Source organism: Brienomyrus brachyistius, chromosome 18 (assembly GCF_023856365.1).
Source record: "Brienomyrus brachyistius isolate T26 chromosome 18, BBRACH_0.4, whole genome shotgun sequence".
Lineage (NCBI taxonomy): Eukaryota > Metazoa > Chordata > Actinopteri > Osteoglossiformes > Mormyridae > Brienomyrus > Brienomyrus brachyistius.
In genome coordinates this window covers 15,694,156-15,716,893 of record NC_064550.1, presented here as the reverse complement: position 1 = coordinate 15,716,893, position 22,738 = coordinate 15,694,156, and the positions used below count along the sequence as shown (strand labels likewise).

At 48.2% G+C, this 22,738-nt stretch overlaps 1 protein-coding gene across 1 annotated transcript in view; it reads left to right on the top strand.

The window, feature by feature from the left end:
* The first annotated feature begins 1,349 nt into the window (after nt 1-1,349).
* The window catches only part of zgc:77784 (uncharacterized protein LOC402947 homolog), a 63,708-nt gene continuing 42,319 nt past the window's right edge, over nt 1,350-22,738 (top strand). Inside the window, 1 exon segment of the mRNA XM_048984228.1 lies at nt 1,350-1,771. Within this exon segment, the coding sequence (XP_048840185.1) occupies nt 1,660-1,771 (112 nt within the window). The 5' untranslated portion in view covers nt 1,350-1,659.

Here is a 22,738-nt window from a genome sequence, read left to right as displayed (position 1 = left end):
GCGTCTCTGATTAGATATGAACGGCTTTCTCGGTCCCCTGGGCAAAAAACATTCCTTTCCCTGCACTCATGTCTGTTTCTAACATCCGTTTTAAACGGCACAGAAGGTGCTGACGTACCAGCATCTAAATATACCCCGGCTTCCTCGCCGGCAGCTGGCATCTGGGAAAATGTTTAGATGCAAAGTGTTTTCGGTCCTTATGTTTTGCGAACACCCCCTCCTCCCGTCGAGGAAACGGACAGAGCGTGCGGAACAATCCTGTTTTCTTGGGGCGATTCATGCGCTGGATGCGGGTAACTTTCCCTTAGGCAGCGTTTAAAAATTTAATAGACTTTTTTCGGATTAAGCAAAAGTGATTAAAACACACAATTTTTACTTGTACTGTTTGTATATGTAGGGCTGTAGTGTGTTCGCATATTTTATCAAAATTGACTTATGACCGAAATCGGGTCTCTTAGGTTCTGTTTTGAAGAAAACACTATCATTTGCTACCTAATACACATACGGGTGGACAGTACATAAAGCTCAGTTTCATTGTGAGTGTAGGTACCGTGTTGTACATTCGTAGGGTGGTATGGTAGCGTGCTAAGGCGTCTGTTACTGAGGTGTGTAGCCCATTGAGGTATATGGTACATAGAAATGTGTTGTACAGAGAGGTGTGTGGTACTGGGAGGTGTGTGGTATCATGGGGTGTATGGTACAGAGAAGTGTGCTGTACAGAGTGGTGTGTGGTATCATGGGGTGTATGGTACAGAGAAGTGTGCGGTACAGGGAGGTGTGTGGTATCATGGGGTGTATGGTACAGAGAGGTGTGCGGTATCATGGGGTGTATGGTACAGAGAAGTGTGCGATACAGAGAGGTGTGTGGTATCATGAGGTGTATGGTACAGAGAGGTGTGTGGTATCATGAGGTGTATGGTACAGAGAGGTGTGTGGTATTATGGAGTGTATGGTACAGAGAGGTGTGCGGTACAGAGAGGTGTGTGGTATCATGAGGTGTATGGTACAGAGAGGTGTGCGGTGCAGAGAGATGTGTGGTATTATGGGGTGTATGGTACAGAGAAGTGTGCGGTACAGAGAGGTGTGGTATCGTGGGGTGTGTAGCAGTTTGTATAGAAAGCTGGGTATAATATGAAGATCCTGACATCCTGTCAGGGCAGTTTTGCCTTGTCACATATCCTGCACACTCCGCGCATCGCTCACACTCGTTTACATGGTCTCACCTCACTCTCTCCCTTTTCCTCTCCTTCTCTCTCTCTGTCTCTCTCTCTCTCTCTCTCTCTCTCTCTCCTCCTCCCTCCTTGGTTACTGCTTTGCCAGAGCAGACATCATCACTGTACTGAAGGCAGCGCAGCGGAGCAGAGACCCATCGAGCTGCTCTGGATGGATTGTGCCGCCAAGCGCGGCGCGTGTAGAGTGTAGAGCGCAGAGCACAGAGCAGAGCGCTTCGAGCGCAGCAGTTAGCAGGGAGCGGGGCGGTGAGTCGAGGGGTTCCGGCATCGCCAGGTCCTGCCACAGGGGATGGGGGGGGGACGCGGCCAGAGATCCCCCCCACCCGCTCCAGCAATCCCGATTGGCTGAAGCACCCACGTCCTGGAGCGGAGTGGGGGGGGGGGGTGTCGTGGCACGGGGTCTCGGCCACTGGAGGAACTCTCCGTAATGTTGGTGGCAGTGAGACGGGGGCTCCTGCTCCCGCTCCTGGCTGTGCTGCTCAGCGGACCTCTGGACACGCACCAGGCCAAGGCACAGGGCAGGCTGCGCGGCAAGGGGGGTAAGTTTCTGAGTCGCCGTCACCCCGGGGGTAGTGTGGGCTGAGCTCCGGAGAGGCTGTGTGACTGTCTGACAGGCTGGCGACCGTGTCGTCTGGGTGGCGGGGCGAGCTGATGCTGTGATATGATGACCGTGTCTGCAGTGTTGGGGCTGTGGCCTGACACCACTGCCAGGGAACGTCCACAGAGGCTGGGGGACCTTCCGCTGGGGTCAGGAGCCCCGCTGACATTCTCTCAGCATGTGGTGGCTGTAATATACAGTATGTGAAATGAAATGATCCTACATTTGCCATTCGCACAAGTACAGGTACATTTGAATGCTTCTGTTAACATATCCTACCATGCTCTCCTTTGAGACAAACACACGTATATATAGCCCACAGTGAAGCTTGGGGTTCATGACCGCAGGGTCAGACCATTAATCTGGCTTCCCTGGGGCATTTTTCAGGAGGTTAAGGGCTTTGCTCATGGGTCTAACAGACAGCGATGCAACTGTTCTTCTGAGGACAGGATTTGAACCAATGACCTTCCAAACACAGGCCTGACCAGTTGAGCCACACACTATATACATAAAGATATATACAAACACACACTGTACACACACACACACACACACACACACACACACACACACACATATATATACACACACTGTGTCGACAGTCTGTGTTTGACTGTAAGTGTCCATGAAACTACGTGCATCTCAAAGCGTGTGTGAATGGAAGTGTGTCTCCACATTGTGATCAGCTCACATGACCCCCTTCTACATGCTCCCCTCCCCCATATTCCTGCCCGGCTCCTTGTCCTAATCCCCTTGTTGGGATTATCCAGCCCTCTGATCTGTCCTGCATCTCTTGGGGCTGGCTCCCTGGATCCCGCCCTCGTTATCCGCGCGACAGTCTTCAAAAAGCCGCCGGATGATCCGTTTAATGGGATTCTCAAGCCTTGCTGCCCCCCCCCCCCCCCCCCACCGCACCCCTGCACCCCAACCCCCCGCTGTCCACTGCCATGTGGTGTGTCAGTGCCACAGGTGTGTGTGTCAGCGCTAGCCAGCGCTAACGCTAGGAGCGAATGCAGCAGGTTTTGCGGGCCTCGGCCAGCAGGAGGCAAGCTGCACTCTTCCTGTGACGGAGTGTCATCTCAGATCCCTCAGACCCCATGCTGTCCAGGAGTTATTCAGATCCTCACACTTCTCCCCCCTGTCATCCTCCAGGATGCCGTTACTGAAGCCCATCTTCGTCCTGGGTGGTTGTTCTTCTGAAGTTTGTCCCTGCCACTGCCTTCCCAAGAATGCATTAGGTGTTTTTTTGCATGATGGCTTCCTGTTGTCAGAGGGAAATGATCTCTGCTTCAGGACTGGGTCTAAGCATTAGATCAAAAAACACATCTCCAAACAAATTAGTTTCCGACCCCCTATCTCGTCTTAATGGGTTCTCCATGTCTTCAGTAGTTCGGCTGAAAAGCTTGCGGGAAAAAATCCAGTTTCTGGAAGGTTGTATCCTGGCAGAAACATGACCTTTCAGATATGGCTTTAAGGTCTATGTGTCATGCTGAACTCCTCTCCTTCTAATTTGTTGCTAAGGGCAACTGATGCCATGTGGATGTGGGAGGGTCTGGTAGGCGGGGCTTTGGGAAGAAGGCCAGAGTAATCATTGTCTAGAGAAGTGATTATTGTGGATAGTCCTAGTAGCCAATGAAAGATGACACACTGGGCCTCGCTAATCTTAGGAGTGGGCGGTTCGGTAACAGGTAGCAGTGTAGGCTAGCTGTGAAGGATGAAAGAGATCATTCTTGTCATGAACCTCATGTGCCGTGTACCCATGAGATGGCCAAATAGGCCGTTAAGTTACATGCTAACTGGGCGGAGCTAAGTGGATATTAGCCACTCAAAGCATGGTGTCTGCCATCTTAATATAGCAAAAAAGTGAACAAATCCACCATTAATTTGATTAATGGTTAATCTGTGTTCATTTCCCAGTCTGCATACTGTACATCCACTTTTTTGGGTTAATGGCTCAGGTGATATTTACTGCTTACTCATTAACTTACTGGCTGATGTGTTGAGTGAGAGCAGCCAAGAGGTCAGGATTTCACAACTGATCATCTCACTGGTGCACCTGTCTCCTCTGTTTCTCAAGGGAAGATCTGAAATTCCGTGAGTTCCACAGTAAATTAAAAAATCGAGTTCAAACAGTAAATAGCGAAAAATTGCTTTATCACAGAGAAATCATGTGTTGTTGAGATGCTGCTTGAGATTGGCATGGACTGGGTAAAGACCAAAACCAACTCCGTCACAATTAAGGCAAACCCAGACTATGACATTTTTTAACAGTGGAGACCATACATGCAGAGTTCATGTACTCACCTTCTCTGTGTCTTACAAATACACATGGTTGAAAGATCAACTTCCATTCCTTATAACAGATGACACTATGCGGTAGTAGAAGACATAGATCATTTGAAGCAGATGAACTCAAACTTTTGACTGGTACAGTACATGCATAGCAATTTTGTACTAGAAACAACATTGATATTTGTTTATAGCCTCTGTGGGACATTAGGAAAATTGGAGAAGAGTTTCATGCAAAAGTATATTTTGATATAAACCCACCCAAATATGACGAATACCTTTTGATAGAAAATCTTGTGTCAAAATTTGTTGGTAGCAAAGTTCATAATTTGTAGTGTTTTATGTGAATTCATGTAGTACATGAATACGGTGACTATCACTGAAGCTTTGAGAACGGTAGCTGAGAGTCATGACTTGTTTTGTATTTAAAATTACATTTTGCATGCTGCAGTAACACAATCCTCATCCTAAAATGACCATTTTAGAAACGTCCTGCAAGTGTAGACATTACATATCAAATGCATATCAATATTTCAGGACGTTTTAAATAATATTTAAATGATTCTCTAGGTAGGGAACATTCTACAATAGATTTCCCAGCAGATGCGGAAGAGAGCTTCCAGGGGAAAAGATATCGTTTAAGATCTGATAAATAGTAAACTGAGAAGTTAGTGCAGAGTGTAAATGTTATACAGTAGTATATTTAGCTATATTTACGAAGCATGCAGGTCGCACACATGGTCGACTGATAAATGATGCAAGAAATAGATGATTTTTTCACAGAAGGTGATGAGGTTCCCTTTAATGTTCCTGTCATGGGCAATTTGTTTCTGTACTTCCTTATGATCCGTGTTTCTCATCCATCTCTCCCCTCGCACCTTCTGAGAGGAATAGCTGCTATGGCACTTTTCTACACCCGAGCCACACCTGAACTGGCGCATTTCCATTGTAAAGTATTCGAATTGCACCCAAGCCACGCTGACATGTAGCAAGCAGGACCGAAATGGTGACCAAAGTAAGCTGGTTGTGTCACTGCCATCTACCGGTGTCCTGTGCATGAATTACCTGATGGAAGAAAGGGCAAATTCGTTATTTCCCCATTTAGTACCACACATTATGTACCAGTGCATTTCCTCATTTAGTACCACACATTACGTACCAGTGCATTTCCTCATTTAGTACCACACATTGTTACGTACCAGTGCATTTCCCCATTTAGTACCACACATTATGTACCAGTGCATTTCCCCATTTAGTACCACACATTATGCACCAGTGCATTTCCCAATTTAGTACCACACATTGTTATGTACCAGTGCATTTCCCCATTTAGTACCACACATTACGTACCAGTGCATTTCCCCATTTAGTACCACACATTGTTATGTACCAGTGCATTTCCCCATTTAGTACCACACATTGTTATGTACCAGTGCATTTCCCCATTTAGTACCACACATTGGTATGTACTGCATTCCCGATAACTTGGAACAAAATTTCCAACCACCTACTTTAAAAAGTACTATAGAATAGCTGAATGGAATGGATTTGTAAGGCTAATTTATGCAAGCAAATGTTAATTTCGTTAGTGTTCAATGCTAACGTAAGACGATGACTCTCGCAGAGGTAGTAGTGGAAATGATCATATACTAAAGTATGATGTACGCTGTGTGAACCGTAAATAAGCATCTCAGCTACCCTCTCGGTCCCGGCTCCAGGAGCGCCTGCCTGCAAACAGCCACGGGGGCAGTTTATGACATGAATGGTCAGTGTCATTAGTAATGCCCCCCCCCCCAAAAAAAAAAAAAAAAACAGAAACAGACCAAATTTAGCCACTCGCTAGTGATTTAATATGAGGATCCTGGGACTCCCCTCCCCAACTTTTAACCAGGAGCAGGAAACCCCACAAACCCTCCGACACAATTTAGCACTAGTGTCTACCCAACATAGCCAAATGCCCATCCCAGGATGACATCCTGGTAACGTCACTGCCTACTGCAGCATTTCAGTCATGCTGTAGTCTGTAGAGCAGTGCAGATGAGGGAAAGTCACCTCTGACACGCGGCCAGTGCCTGGGCCCACTGCAGGGGGGCACTGCCTGTTACCCAGTGAGAGCTGAAGCCTCATTATCTCATGGTTGACCCTGCAGTTGAGTTAGTTTTTTTCCCTCCCATGCCCCCTGCTACCACTCCGCTGAGGCGCTCTTCCTTCCGCCAGCGGGAACAAACATGCCAGTTAACAAAGAGCGGCGTGCAATTAGCGCGCTGGCGTAGAAAGCGATGTGGCCTTTGAGTCGAGACAGGCCCACCGGGGAGGGGGAGACTGGGGGCAGCCAGTCCACATGCCATCTAAAAACCAAAAGAGGGAAGATGCATGGCCTATTACCACATGGAGGGCAAGGCAAGAGGGCAGTGATAGGTCAGAATTACCCGTGGAGCTTGGGGGTGCTGGTCATATACTTCTGGTCTGTTTGAAGCTGCCAAACATGTGCGGGTTGTTATGACTGTGTGTGGATACATGAGTGTCTGTGTGGCTTATGGGTGGAGGCGGGACCAACCGATCAGATGTCTTGGTCCCACCTCCTCTGGTTGCTTGGCCCCACCTCCTCTACAATCTGATTGGTTATGTCTCTGAGCCAATCATTTTTCCTTCTGCCCTTAGAATATTTTCATGTAAGCAAAACTCCCACTGGTTTCTGGGTGAAGTTCAGCATCTGCATGCGTGTGTATGTGGATGAAGGCACATCTCCTGCATGGACGATAACATAGTCCAACACACTGACAGCAGGTGGTCGCAAGTTCCTCCTTAATGTTTGGAGACGAGTATTAATATGCGAGTGATGCGTGTGTAAATCAGGGCAGAGAAACGGTGGCAACAGCTTTCAAACTGGCCAGGGATCCCAGAATGGCCTGGGTTTGAGACCCGCCCCCTGTTTGTGGCTTACAGTTTTCAGTCAGTAGATACTGAGTGATTTCACATTTGGACCCTTGAGAAAGACCCTTAACCCCAAATTGCTCCAGCGACTTACCCTGCTTTCAATTGTACATCACTTTGGGTAGAAGGTGTCTACTAAATAAATTGTAATTGTAATATATTCCCTCCACTCCACCCTCAGCCTGGCCAGGCGACTCCAGCCGGCTTTCATTTCTGGTGTTTCTATACGGACGTGGTGGAAGTGCTTCTCCGACTCGTTGACAGCTTGAAGGATGCCGGTGTCTCGCTGTCAAAACTCAGAGCTGTCACCCAGGGGCTCCTGCTGTCTGCACTCCCATGAAATAAAAATCCACAAATAATGAACGAACAGGCAATATTGTAATCCTCACTCCTGGGGTTTCGCATCCGTGCCAGCAGAGTGACTTCTTCAGCTAAAGTGGTGGGATAAGACCAGCTAAATAATTTTAAGAGCTTTCTTTGGTGATGATGTGCCTGCGTGTGACATTTCACACAATTTCCTCTGACCTATGACATCACTGTTGCCGTGAGGCCGTGCAGAACAGCTCAGTCCTGTCCCGACCAATCAGATCCAAGGTGGAACTCAGCTGGAGCTAACGGCTGACACAGGCTCGGCCTCGTCTTCACTGTACCTGGACCAACACTGTCGGCCTGCCTTTCCATCCAGGCTGCCTCGTTTCGGCTCCCTTCTCCCTGACGCTTCCTCTCTTTCCTGGAAGGCGAGTATCAGCCCTGACTGACAGGCACGGTTATCATTAATCTGCCCGTGTGGGCTCTGTTTATCTGTCAGTAAATCTGCTGTTACCTGCAGCCAGAGCTGCTACAAACAGCAGGGGGAGGGGAGTGGGGGGGGGGGGTGGAGAAAAGGCTCTTTCTTGCATCCAGAACACCAGCCCACATGCGTCGACTGCAGCTATGCCGGCACCACCATCTACCTCCTAACTCCATATTAACATCAGCCCCACACAAACACCCTATAATCTACCCCAAAACATGGAACTACCTGCAGTACATACAGCGATGGTGTCACAGGGGCACTGGCCCCGAACAGAATCTGATTGGTCCCTGGAGTGCACTCTCCTCTTTCCCCGCCTTTCAAAGCACATCATTGGCTAATGAAAGGTTGGCCCTTCTGTATGAATAGTGACGCTTTGTATGCATCCTGTCTGCCAAACAGTCCTAGAATCGCCCCATTCCCTACTGTCATATCCACAATTATGCCCAACCAGCTACCTCCCAGCACCACAATAAGACCACCCTGCCATCCACCCAACCATCCAGTTCCCAGCCGATCCCACCTTTCCATACTAACTCACTCAGAGATGCTGTTGCATCAGGCATTGACCCACTTTTCAGGGGAAACATTTGCAGCGTCAGAAGCAGGAACTCTTCAAAAAAAAAAGAGGCCTAAAATCTCTTTGTGCCCTACAAAATCTTCACAAATTGAAAGCGGATTGAGGGACCAAGGCAAATAAGAATGTGGGGGCAGGGGCATGGGCCAGGAGCGCTTTGGGGGGGGAGGGTTTACGGAGAAAGCGGGAGCCGGAGTTAGAGGCGCTTCTCCTGCTTATCCACCTCATCAGCGCCATGGCGACGGAGGCTGCAGCGATTAGCATCCCTGCCACCAGAGCCCACAGAAGATGCGGTTCAGATATAACGGGATTTACGGCGTCTGGCTGTGCATCTCCTGTCGCTCCGGGTGAACTTTTTATTGTTTTTTTTTTCCCCCAACTGTGGTGAGATTTTTAAAAGCTGATTAACTGAAGCATCCTTGTTTTCTGGGTGCAGTTTTGAGCAAAACTGCCTGAAAATATGGAGGAGATGGGATCGTGTCTCAAGGGTACAAGGGAAGGTGTCAGAGGTATTGGAGAGTGTGAGGTTACCATCGCTCTCTCTGCTTTCTCATCGGAGTGGCCTCTCTTTCAGCTCCCATAATCCTCTGGGTAGGAGCCTCCCACTTGAAAGCAAGCTCCTGCCTCTTAATTATGTATGTGTCTTTTGTAAATTTTTCACGGTCTGAGAACTCACACCTTGAATTATGCAGGATTGCAAAATGTAAGAAACCTGGTATGAAGAAAAGATGAAAAGATGAAGATGTGTGTGAAAATGACGGTAGGGCTATCCCAGGGGGTGGGATAAGGATGGTCTCTGGCTCCACCCCCTCTGAGTCTCATTCAGCATTATCAGCCAATGATTGTCCACCTGTATCCTTAATGCAGTTATGCAGAGTGTTACGAAATAAAAGGGTGAAAGAAAAGGGCTCCCTGGAAAACAGAGCAGAAAATACTAAGGGGGGCGCCGACCATGTTAATGCACCTCTGCTCAGGTCAGACTCAGAAGATCTTTATGATGGTTGTGGAGGTGTGGAGGCTGTGCATGCAGAAGAAAGACCTTCTACAGGAATACATCCCAGTAAGGAAAACCTCAGTGTAGTAAGGCCGTCAGAGGTGAAAAGTTCAGGTCAGGAAAGTAAAAATCCAGACCAAAATTAAATTTCAGCCATGCAGTTTAGTACTCTGTGACTATGACTCTGTATATTTATGGTCGTTTCTGGTATATAATTGGTTGGCTGGAACAAAACCTTGGTCTGGATTTTTAAATTCTGGACCTGAACTTTCCACCGCAGAAGGCTGAGAATGGAGTAGTATCTGGTACGTCTGGCTGTAGGATCAGGTTGTGTAACGCTGTAAACTGGTATTTGGTAGGTGGGGTACCTCAGATGGAGACACACATACTCACTGATGTCTTGTCGCTCACAAATTTCCAAAACTTACTCCATCCACTGGTTACGTTTGTGAGAAAATTCCTGTTTTGGAAATTTAACTGAAGTTTCTTAGATTACATGAGGAATGAGTTTTTTGGTTTCCAAAACTGTAACGAATGACAAGGAACCTTCACTTCAGGTCAATGGCATCTTGAAAACAACAAAAACAAAATTGACTTGTGAGTGAGCTTTGAAAATGTGCCCTTCAGTTTGGATGATCATAATAATGTTCTTTCTATAAGCACAGACGTTCGGCACGGGAGCACAGGAAGAGGGACGAGGTCCTCAGAGTCGGAAGCCTGAAGGAGCCCAAACTCTGGGGGAGAGCTGATAAGCCTGGGGTGGGGGCGAAGGGGGGGGGGGGACATCGAGCCTGTCTCTGCTAAACGGGCAGAATCCGTTGCATGGTATATTAAGGCTGGCGGAGTCATCACAGAACGTGCCGTTCCACTAAAGCCCCTTAACTCACACTTGCAGCGCTTGCAAAGCCCACTGGTGCCGCCCCCACCCCACCGCACCCCCCCCCCCCCACCCCCCCAATCCCCGATCTCTGTCTCGCTCAGCAGAAGCCACGAGTCGGAGATCAAATAAAAAGCCTCTTCTATTTTCACACAGATGGGGGGAAAAAGCTCAGCACCGTCGGATCCATGGCGCAAATATGCCGACGGTAGCAGGACCCCAGAGACCGGCGCCGTATACGGCAGCCAAAGGTCAAACGATCCGATTTGGAGACATGGAAGCCACATCTGCGATCCCTGAGAGCACAAGGCATGTTTTCATTACTGCCGTATTATGACCCAGGAATTGTATCTCTACCCGGGACCGAATAAATCGCCGATATGGCCCCAGGGTGCACGGTGGCCTATAAAGAAAATTATTTAATGGAGGAAATATCCAGGTTTTCATAGGCAGCAGTGAGATTTGTGTCCGAGCCGCCGTCGTCCATTTTTTGTGATTTCACAGACGCGTCTTACGTGAGTGTGAACATAAAGACGCGCCCGCTGATTATCCGTTGTGTGCTTTTCTGCCGTTTTGCTCGTAAACACCAGTAAGAGCAATATGAGTGATGCCGAGGGCCGGCCGTCTGCCCGGGAGGGTGCGGAGGATGGATACAGGGTCTCCGGCATCATTGTTCCTTTGTTTCCCTTTTCACGTCCAGCGACTGTGCACAAGGTTTCCTGCTTCATCACACTCTCCCTCCGCGTCTCCTGCAAGATGCTTAATTGCCTGCCAAGAACGTGCGTTGATACGTTGTTACCAGACAATGATAAGTTTCCTTTGAATGCCTACCTGGGGTAATAAATGGCTCCTCTCTCGTGGAGATCAAGGCTCCGTGCTCAGCTGAAGCGGCAGCCGGAGAGGCTGTGTGTAGGAAAAGGAGACATAAAGACATGCTTACGACTCTTCGGGGAAATTCTGTTCAGCTGATGTTTTGCGTTGGAATGATTAAAGGTTCTGGATGCTTCTGCAGCTTGGGTAGTTAACATTAGAAATGAGATCCAAATCTAGAATGTGCATTATAGACAGCCAGAGGTCCCTGTTATAGGAGAATTTATCCATCTACCTTAATGACTGTAGACAAAAACAGTGTTTCCAACTGGGACCTGAAGGACCCCCAGTCTGTACCTGTTTTTGGTCCCTCCCAGCTCCCAGCAAAACATGGAAAGTCTGGGGGTCCCTGAAGACTGGGTTGGGAAACACTGGACTAAATCACACCTTCCATGATAATTCCTTCTAGTCGATTCCTTCAGTTTGGTAACTGTATAAACTGATTATGTGATGTGGTGGTTCAACTGGTGACCCTACTGCCCTGCATCGAGGCTTTGAATCCCCCTGTATATTTCTGCAGTGTCTATCTGCGTGGTGCCAATTTTTAGATGCACTCATTTCCTGCCCAAATCCTTGCAGTTAGACATCTCTAAAATTCCACAGTTCCGCAAAGCCCTTGGCTCTTCAGAGTTCCTTGTGACCTTTAAGAAACAGCTTCTGACTCACTCTTCCAGGTACACCTCAACATTTGTCCCACAAAATAAGCTCATCCCCTACCACTGACCCTTCGTAGGGTGCTGTCCAGCATGCTGTTGAAATGACTTGCTTTGTTGAAGGCTCTGCGTAGGGTGCCTAGTGGGTAAGTGTGTTGAACCTTTGCCTCGTGTCTCCTGGAGGGAGGTGTTCAAATCCCACTTCTGTTCTTGGGGTGTGGAACTGTGTGGATTTTGTCCCTCAGTCCAAATATGTATAGTCATGCTAATTGGTATCTCTGAATTGGCTGAGCCCTGTGATGCATTGGAGTCCTGTCCAGTGGGGACCCCAGCCTCGTGCCCTACGCTGCCTGAAACTGGCTCCAGGTGACCCTGCTCAAGATAAATGTTTGTAAGATGAATGGAATGGAATGCTTCTCCTTTTTATATATTGCACTTAGACTTGATTTCTTAATGTTTTATTGGACCGCCTTTAGCTTTGGTCATGGTGCACATTTGTCATGGTGTCTCCACAGGCTTATGCAACATCTCACCCTTTATTTTCATCCAGATTTGCATTCATTTCTCACCAAGGTCTTGTACTGACGACAAGTGAATCGAACTGCTCTGTGGCGTCTCCTTCAGCTCATCCCGAAGACCTTCAGTGGGGTTGAGGTCAAGACTCTGAGGTCTGAATTCATGTGTGAAAATGATTCCTCATGCTCCCTGAACCACTCTGTGACAATTCGAGCCCAATGAATCTTGGCATTATTGTTCTGGAATATGCCCTTTCCATTAAGAAAGAAAAGATCCATCAATGGGATAAGCTGGCCATTCAGTAGATTCAGGTACTCAGCTGACTTCATTTTATTGCTGCGTAACGTTTCTGAGCTGTAATAATGATCCAGTCATTGGCTTTTATGCATTTGCTGATTTAAATTGAAATGGTGACTTTTTGGCCAGGTAGTGAATTTGTGCATAAATTTTTTGCTGTAAGGTTTTAAGCAATGGTCAGTCCCTGCAATACTCTAAGGTTTTAAGCAGTGGTCAGTCCCCACAATACTCTAAGGTTTTAAGCAATGGTCAGTCCCCACAATACTCTAAGGTTTTAAGCAATGGTCAGTCCCCGCAATACTCTAAGGTTTTAAGCAATGGTCAGTCCCCGCAATACTCTAAGGTTTTAAGCAATGGTCAGTCCCCGCAATACTCTAAGGTTTTAAGCAATGGTCAGTCCCCGCAATACTCTAAGGTTTTAAGCAATGGTCAGTCCCCGCAATACTCTAAGGTTTTAAGCAATGGTCAGTCCCCACAATACTCTTCAGTTGTTCCTGTATTATGGTTAGAGTAGAGTAACATTTGCACCTACTTGACTTCTGAAAGCTATTCTTTCTTGTTCTGCGTTTTCTGTTTCACGTGTATGTCGCTGTGGATGAACGTATCTGCCGCATAGATGCCTTTAATTATAAATGTAAATTTCTTATTGCGTGTGTATGTGCCCTGTGATGGACTGGCTTCCTGCTCAGGCTGTACCCCACCCTTCTGCCCGGGTCTCCAGGCCCAACACAGCCTTTTTACAGACCTGTGAGACTCTGTATGTAGTAAAGTATAGTTCTGCCAGCTCGATCATTAGCAAGTGACATCATCCACTCTGTATTCTTTTCTTGCATGTACTAGTATCACTAAATTAGCCTTGGAGGGCGGAGCTTGCTCTGTGACAGACTGGCATCCCCTTCTTCCTGGTGCCCAATGCTTGCTGAGATAGAATCCAGACCACAGTAACCCACTACTGGTGAAGTAATTATGGAAGATGGATGGATGCATAGATGTATGATATTATTCCCCCCCCCAAAATTTACATTCCAAACATGAATAATTTGAGCAGATACTTGTTTTTAGATCGTTGTTCTGATGGACTTTTGATTGTTAATCACATCTGAAGCTAATATGCTCAGAGTCAGATGTTGATCTCGCTGATCCCGAGCTGCCGGTGCTTCTTCCAGTCTGCAGCCCTAAATCCACCCTTCTGTTATAAGTCACCACTCCTTTCATTTTCTGACAAATGTGCTAAGATTTCTGAGCTTGGCCCCGCCACCCAGATGGAGATGCTGGGCTTCCGGAAGGTGGCGCCCGTCTGGGCTGTGGTGGTACGTGCCACACCATGGGCTTCATGCGGGAGGAAGATGTCTGACTGGCGCTCATCTCTCTAACGGCACCCTGCTGGGAAGTTTTGATCAGGGAGGGCTCAGTCAGTCAGGGATGTAAGAAGAGAGAGAGGCAGCATCCTTGGGGCGACAGCACCCTTTCTGCTGGAAGAAACCATTTACCCTACCGGCAGGGGGGATTTAAACTTCAGCCTCTTCAGTATACTTACCGATTTTTGACTCCCCCACCCTCTGTGGATTCCTTTGCCTGTGACAGAAATCAGCACGTACTTTGATCTTTATTTTCAGGGATCGGGAGTCCAATGCTGGCATTAGATTTGTGTTCTCGGGAATCACGCATCCCTGTTTGCACCCACAGAGAGCCTGACCTACAGAGCCCTCGCCCCCACCAGCTCTTTCTCGCTGCTTGTTCAGCGCTGGTGCAGAGCAGCCGTTAAATAACACGGATGTAACACGGCATCCAGCAGTAGGGCGATCAGAATAACAAGCAGAAGGGTTGGGAATTTGCGGGTAGGGTCGGCCAATTAGGGGATCGAGTCAGCGAGAAAACTTTCCTTCCTGACGTAAGCTCTCCCATGGTAACCGGGCACATGGATCCTAGATCGTACCAGTGCATCACCCAGATGTGTCATAAGTAGTAAGCTTGAGTACCAGTGCCAGTGAGCGCCAGCACCAGTGAGTCCCAGTGCCAATGAGGCCTGTCCTGGACAAATGAGCAATAAAATTACTGGCAGGCAATGTGCTAAAACCCTCTGGAAATATCCCTTCAGAATCATCTGACGATGGATCAGCTATCCCAGAATGCTCGCTTAAGAAAGGCGTGCCAGGCTGCTTGGCACACGCCACTAATTTTCACATACACCCCTCTGATTATTCATCAGAATAATGGATTCTTCAACCAGATTTAAGTAGCGTAATCTCTCTCAAAATTCTTCTGGTCTGAGAACAGTGTCAGTCCCCGCAATACTCTAAGGTGGAAAATGCTATCCAGTTTAATGAGGGTGGAGCTATTGGATTTACCCCTGCCCCCTTGATTAGCCCCACCCCCATCCCTCCTCTGGAGCTCCTCCCTCATGTCCGGTGGCGGACGCTGGCTGGTCCACGGTGCAGAATTACAGCTCCGGCCATATGGCCACTCAGCAGAGCCGGCTCCTTCATTAGCGGACCGTTTGACTGATGACGTTGCGCGGCTGTGAGTCGTGTCGCTGTGCCGATGAGCCCGAGGAGTTTTGGCGGAAGCAGGTGCTCATGAATATTCAGTGGCCTTGATGTGGGTGCCGTCCATATGTGCGGAGCTGTAAAACTGCTCGGGACGGGAGCGTGCTCCGGGCCCGCAGGCTCATGAATATTCACGAGCTTGCCAGCAGAGGGCGTGTAGGACGGGAGCACCCTGTCGTCTCAAGCTGTCGAAATCCTTTCCTTCCTGTTTGTAGTACTCGCCATGGCGCCCCGGACTGACCTCGGACCTGCGCCCTGCTCTTAAAACCTCTAACGTCAATGTCCTCTTGTGGCTAACATTGCAGCCTGTTTACGTACTTGTGATTTACACGGATATTTCAGTTGAACCACTGGGGTGGGGTGGCTGTCTGGTTCAAAGGTACAACAGAAGTAGATCTCTGGGATGAAAACTCCAACATTCCTGCTGTACGACCAGCTGCTATGTAATCCCAGGATGCTTAATTAGAGTAAGTTTCCAGAAATGCCTGTGCAACTCAATATGGCAATCGTACGTCTATATCAATGTCAAATATATTATTATTATTATTTACGTATGATTGATCTATATATAGATTATATGTGTGTAAAACATGCGGTATTTTTAGGCATGTGTTCATTTATCTTATTCTTTGTAATTTCTCTGCCATTTATCTTGCTTTTCTTTGACTAGCCTGGCTCTCAAATCAGGCACAGCTGCGTTAATATAATATTCATTTATTTAATGTTTAGCTGTCATCGTACATGATCTGTGCCTGTAGGCGGTTTGTTTCCTTATATGACTCCTCTTTCTGTCCCCTCACTCTTTCAGGAAAGTCTCTCTCTCCCTCTCTCTCTCCATCCTTCATCTTCTTCCTCATCCTGATTATTAACGGATTATGGGTGGCGTTCGCTGTCATCATCTCTCAGTCCCGTCTGCCTGAGTGGGATGTTTTCGGATGTCTTTGATGTGTTTTTATTTTTATACCTAGTGTCCCTTGGGTTGGGGGGCGGGGGGGGGGGGGGCTGAGGGCTGTACTTCCCCATGTCTCTTAATTAGCCAGAAGAGGGAGCCCACATGTGAACAGCGGATGGTTATTATGCAAAAAATGTGAGAACCTGGGGAGGGGGTGAGGGTAGTGGTGGTGGGGGGGCGGCGAAGGCAGTTTTTGAGAGGAACTGGGGCGCATGACCGTGGCAGAGATGGAAGGTGGCTGCACCAGCGTGCGTTTACAGACAGAGCTGCTGAAGCTGATAGACATAAGCACCTCTGTCACTGTGCAGCGCCCCCCGCAGGCGGGATGAGGTGCTTCAGGCCATGGGGCGTCTCTCACACCCAGAGTCACCGGGTAAGTGCTGTATAAGCAGCAATGGCAGCCGCTTATTAAGAGGGTCTGTGTCGCCTTCTGGGGGTCTGACCTGCTTCACCTCACTTTTCTGAATCTTTAGTACAGCATTATAATATCATACTGTAATTATTCTTTTTTTTGCTGGGTACCTCCCCCTCGCTTTTCTTCTCCTTTCTCCCTCCTCTCCTCTCCCTTGTCTCCCATCTCCGATCCCCCACTTTTATTTTTATGGCTCTATACCTCTCTCTCACTCCATCTTTTCATCCTCCACCTTTTTCCCTCTCCCCATCTTCTTGTATCGTCTCTCTCCATTCTCTATCCTTCTTGCTCCCCTTTCTCTTCACCTCTATCTCCTTCTCCTGCACCTTATTCTTTCACATCTCCCTGTCCTCCGTTCTTCCTTACTCCCCCACCGTCGTTGCCTTTTTCCCTTGTTTTCTCTCCTTCTTCTTCTCTCACCCTATTCATTCTCATCCCCTGCCCTCCGTCTCCTTGTCTTCCCTCCTTTGTCTCATGTTTCCTCCCCTGTTCCCCCACTCTTGCTGTCTCTTATTCTCTCTCCCTCCTTCTCTCTCTATCTCTCTCTCTCTCTCTGTCTCCATGCACCCAGTCCTCATCTCCCTCGGCTCTGTGTGGCTCCTCTTCAGCCTCCCATTTGTCACACGTTTATGTGGAATTATTGGAACATCTGCAGGCCAAGTGTGCACGCTCAGTGTGGGAGGTGGGTGGGGGGGTAGGCTTACTGCTGACAACTGTCTCTTCTCCACCAATGGCCATCGCCGTCAGAGGAAGTGCTCTGATCATGTGCCCTATGAGGGAACGCCTCAGCTTTTCCAGCCTTCTCACCACGTTCTTGTGTTGGCCTGGTACCTTTCTGACGTCTGCAGTCCGCAAACCACGGCCTGTGTTATCAGCTATTGGTGTATTGCGCTCAGTCTTAACCACTGAGCTCTCTGTCACTAATGTCAGGTCCCCCCCCCCCACCCGCCACCTTTCACTAATGGGCCAGTGGAGGAGAAGAAAAGATTTGCTGGTTCAGATGACAAAAGACGAACATCTATTTTACCATGATTAAAGGACGTCTCCAGAGTTGCTTCAATACAAATTCTTGAATGGGTAAAAAACAATACAACATTAAATAATTGGGTAAACAATGGAAGACAAATTCCAGGACTATAATGTACATAATAACCATCAAAAAAACTCACCATGCTTCATGATCCACCATAGGCTTCTAGGTGTCCCCCCCCCCCCCCCCATGCAGAGGACACATCGCCTGCTCGACTCCGCCCCCTCGGAGACAGGGCCTGTCAATCCCAGCCTCTGAGAGCCTAATCTCTGACGTGAACGATTGCATTTCCCTTGACACTCACGTTTCCAGTCACCGCGAGCTGTAATCTTCTCATTATTGGTGTACGGATGCAGTTCGTTGTGATTACGGGGCTTACTTAGATTGCGCTGTAGCGGGCATGGGTGGCGCTGGCAGGCAGTGGGCTGAGGGATCATGGCTTTCACGTTGCTCTCTGACATGCTAGAGACCAGGAGCTAAACCGGTTCAGAACGACTGACCTATCGTCTCTCATAGCCCAAATGGAACCTTAGAAAGCTTAGGCACCACTGCTGCCACCACCGTCATGCAGCTGTTCTGTGCACCACATAGGGCATGAGTACGAGGGATGCAAGGAACACGTAGAGCGCCGTGCACCATTCGAATCAACGGGAACGTGGCTTGTTATGTTGACATCCCAACAGAAGATGGCTCCCTAGGCTATGTAGCCTATTGGATTGACCACTATTGCCCACATACACATTCTCATCCTCAGGCTCTTGCTCATTCAATCCTAAGTGGCCTTACACTCTCACAAGGTCTCACATGTTTGTCTGTATTCTCCTTCATGTTCAGTCTCTCTCTCTCTGTCCCTCGCACACTTCCCAGTACGAAGAGTTGTGCCTCCCTGGGGTTACACATCTGCATATCGAGGTCAGTTTGACCTGATTAGGTGCAATGGTGATGTCGTCACTATGGGGACTTCAGAAGCTGCCCCTTTTTGGGGTCAGTGGGCAGAGTCCCGCTGGTGCCTCTTATGATGTCAGTACAGATCAGTTATGTGACCATTACTTTTCAGATGACATCACCTGGATGCTCCTGGAGTGCAGTGAGGATCGTAATAGAGGCCTCTGATCACTGAAGTGCTGTTGAAGATCTGCTTGGACTATTTTATAGTTAATATTGATATATGGTTATCAGAGGTGGAAAGTTCAGGTCCAGAAAGTACAATCCAAACCTGGATTTTACTTCAACCAACCAGCTGAGTATAAGGTTGGTTGAAACAAAATCGTGGTCTATATTTGTACTTTCTGGACCGGAACTTTCTAGCTCTGATGGTTATTATGCTTACTTCTATATAATTAGATATTATACAGGTATATTTACAAGACTTTTTACACAGATTGCTGTGTTCTTAGGGAATAAAACAGACTTTCCCACACACACAACTGTACAGCAATTTAGAAATGTTGGGGAAAACACACATAGAACTGAGGTGAGATTTGAAATCCCAGCCCTCGAGGTGTGAAATAACAATACTATCCATTGAGCTAGAAGATTAACCAGAAGCAGATTCAGATTCAAATTCAGATTAGTGGTGTTGTTCTTCCTGTCCTGGAAGTTTGTTGCTGTCTGAGACTGCCAACCCCCAGGACCTAGCAGTGGGTGGGGTGGCCTACTTTAAAATGTCACCGTTAATTATTGATCAGCGGGGGGGGGGGGGGCGTAGCAGCCCTGGAACAAAGCTTTCAGGACTGCAGGTCACGTGACCAGTCAGCACACACAGTTTGTGACTGCGTGACGGGATTTTACATTTCACATGCCATGGCTTAAAAACCATCGTCGGTGATTTTGATCGCTAATTCCGTAAGTGTGGGAAGGATAATCACTGTGACGCAAACTCCGCCCACTCTGGAGATGACTGACTGTTGCTGGGATGCTGCGTAGGATGAGCCTGTTTAACAGAGATTCTCCTGTTTGTAGTGTAGATGGTGTGTGTGCGTCTACGTCTCTGTGTACCGCGTGGTGCTATTTATTGCTAATGCGAAGTATTGTGAGTATATTTAACCAAGATATAACCAGGACTTTGTTTCCTGCCAGTCACTGCTTTCTAGAACCTTCTGTCGATGTGAATGCATCATTCACAGTCTGGGTTTATGGCCAGTTCATTTGGGGTTAGTGTGCTCAGGACATTGGATCTGACCATTTGCTGGACTTGTATGGCAGGATCACACCAAAATAAAGGGCGGGGAAAGTGGGAGAAGATACAATAAAAGGTTCCCTGCCAGGAATTAAACCATTCTCACATTTCACCATTAGATGCCAGCCTTAAATTTCAAGCACACAAGGCTTCCAAACATGTCCTCTATTTGAAAGCAAGCTGAGAGTGTTCTGGTACAGTAAGGCCATTGATTATACATGACTTTTTGAAGTTATGTCAAAATGTTGCCCTTATTTACTGGAAAACACAAACAAATAGGAAAAAAAAAAATTTCCTAACTATCCGTGTATGTGCGTGGAGGTGCTGCTGAATGGAGATTATTGTGGTGTAATGGAGAAAAATCCTTGCCTTAAACGAGGTAATGAGTTTGTTACACTAATGGAGCCAAATGACATTTTGGCTGACTGAGTCTCCTCTATGTGCCGTAAATCAGACCTGCCACCCCCCCAGAGGCGTGGGGTAATGGAACATGATTGGCCAGAGGAGCGTAGGTGGTGTCTGGATCTGTCTAGGGGGTATGTGGTAGCTTGACGTACACCCCCATGACGTACAGAGAGACATAGGTTATTGGTGTCCAATATTGTTGAAGATATTAGCTGAAACACAGGAATGAGGGACTGGGGAGTTGTATGCTGCCCCCCTGGCTGGTGAGGAGAAGCTCCATTTGGCTATTACTGGAAGTCACTCCCCCCCAAACAAAATCATCCCACCATGAATCACCACCCAGATGCACACTCTCAGGATGCACCAAGATATAGGATCACTTCCACCCACTGAACCAGTGCACCGACACTGACTATACCTCTACATTGATTAATGATGCCTCAAAAGTGAATAACATGCGATATCCATTTTCATTTTCTTTTTACAAAAGATATTGTGGAAAATGATACAAAGGCATGGTGTGCGGCTCAGTGGGTTCGCACTCCGTGCTCATGATCGGAAGGTTGCCTGCTTGAATCCCAAGGCTGGTAGACTGATGCTGCCAATCGAGTATGAACTGGCCGTCGGGAAGTTCAGAAATTTCTCGGGGGGCTGGTTTCCTGGGGCAGTGGTGGCCAAATAATAATTGATACTTTATTGATCCCCGTGGGGAAATTCTCTTTATTCCTTAGGTTAGGGAAGCGTGTTGTGATTGTAAAGGTTGCTGGTTTGGATCTCCGACCAGCAAGGTGCCGCCCCACTGCATTAGCTGCCCCCTGCTATGTCACATCTGGGTTAAATGCACATTTTGTTGTTGTGCACTGTGTGCTGTGGTGTCAACAATGGGAATTAGTCACTTTCACTTAATGAAAGCTGGCTGCTTTGTGTTGTCAGTCCCCCCCCCCCGTCGCCACTGGGCCCCCGAGCAAAGGCCCTTAACCCCCAGCTCCAGGGGTGCTGCACGCTGGCTGATCCTGCACTGTGACACCCCCCCCCCAAGCTTCCTCTCACATATCTGTGTGTCTCATGATCCCATGATCGATGGAGTATTACTATTCTATTTAAAAGGAGTGCATAGTCCTGCAATGTCTGTCCTTTGATGGGGGCCACATTGTCTCCCACTGTAACACACAAATAGCCCTCACGTACTCACAAACACCACAACACACTGACACCCCAAGCACTCACACACACACACACACACACTCAGACGTAGACCTCTAGCTGTCACTTGGTAGCAGGTTATTAGGGATTAGTTCCTTTCTGCCCCCCACCCCCATTATTCTGTCGATGGTGGCGGCAGCCTCTCCCCGCCTCAGTTAATCCTGCACTTCTGACGGGCGCGCCGCGAAGCACGGCATGCTGGGATTACCGCCCCTCATCTGGGTATTACTATTATGAGGGAATTTCTTGGGAGAGTTAAGAGGAAATGAGAGCAGTAGGTATATAGCGAGAGCGTTTCCCTACAAAGCTGCTCTACGCAGAGTATTTCTATACAGACCTTTTCCATACAGAGTCATTCTATTCAGAGAGCTTTTCTACACATGACTCCCTAATCGGTGTTCTCACTTACTGGACACTTCGGCATATCCAGTGTCCTCTGTATGGTGCTGGGCCTCTTGACTCCACCGGGGTATCCATGCCCCTACTGTAGCCCAGATACAATCTGTCTCCTTTCCGCACATCTATGACTCACTGGACACTCAGTGTATACAAATCATCTCCTTCTATGTGACTGCACTGGACACACGAACTGCGCTGTGCAGACACTGTGACACCTACAGCCGCCTCTTTGCAGCCCCACCTACTGTGGATGGAATGATTAGGGGCCCCTGCCCTCGGTGACAGATCCCGGGGCCTTTTTGAGGTTGAGATATGCCTAGAGGCTGACAGCAGGTGGCACTGTCACCGGAGGGTCAGGGGTTCAAATCCCCCCAGCTGTGTGCACCTCGCCCCCCTTCAGCCCCCCTGCCACTCCCCTTCCATGCTCCGGAAACGTGCTGTCCTGGATCAACCCGCCTTGTCTGACCCTGTAGGGATGCAGATGGCTGCAGGTACAAGCTGGGTCTAAACATGCATCCCGCTGGGCCCTTTTCCTCATGACTGACGCCATGCTGTGCAACTCCTGTAACTCCATGGCTTTGTGTTGAGTGTGATAAACAATATTAATAGCCTCCATGTTGGTTGGGGGTGGGGGGGGAGACAGCATGGTGAATATATTCCTTCTCCTTTTGACAAGTTGTCAGTTTTGCTGGCAGGTCACATGACCTGTGAAATCTGTTCATCTGTTAGTATTCGTTGGGGTGGGGGGGAAACTTCCCCAGGTGAATGCAAAGTGATTCCCCTTATTCCCAGTGATCCCCCTTTCCTGCAAACTCGGGTCTGTCTCCCTTATTCAGCTGTTTTCTTGCTGCCTGTCTGTACTGTTGTGAAATTTACTGCGAGCCGCTGAGGAAAAGTGAGGGGAAATGTATCTGATTTGTGTGAGGGATGATGCACGGGGACGTGCGTATTTACATACTGTGTATGTGGGTGGGGGGGGGGT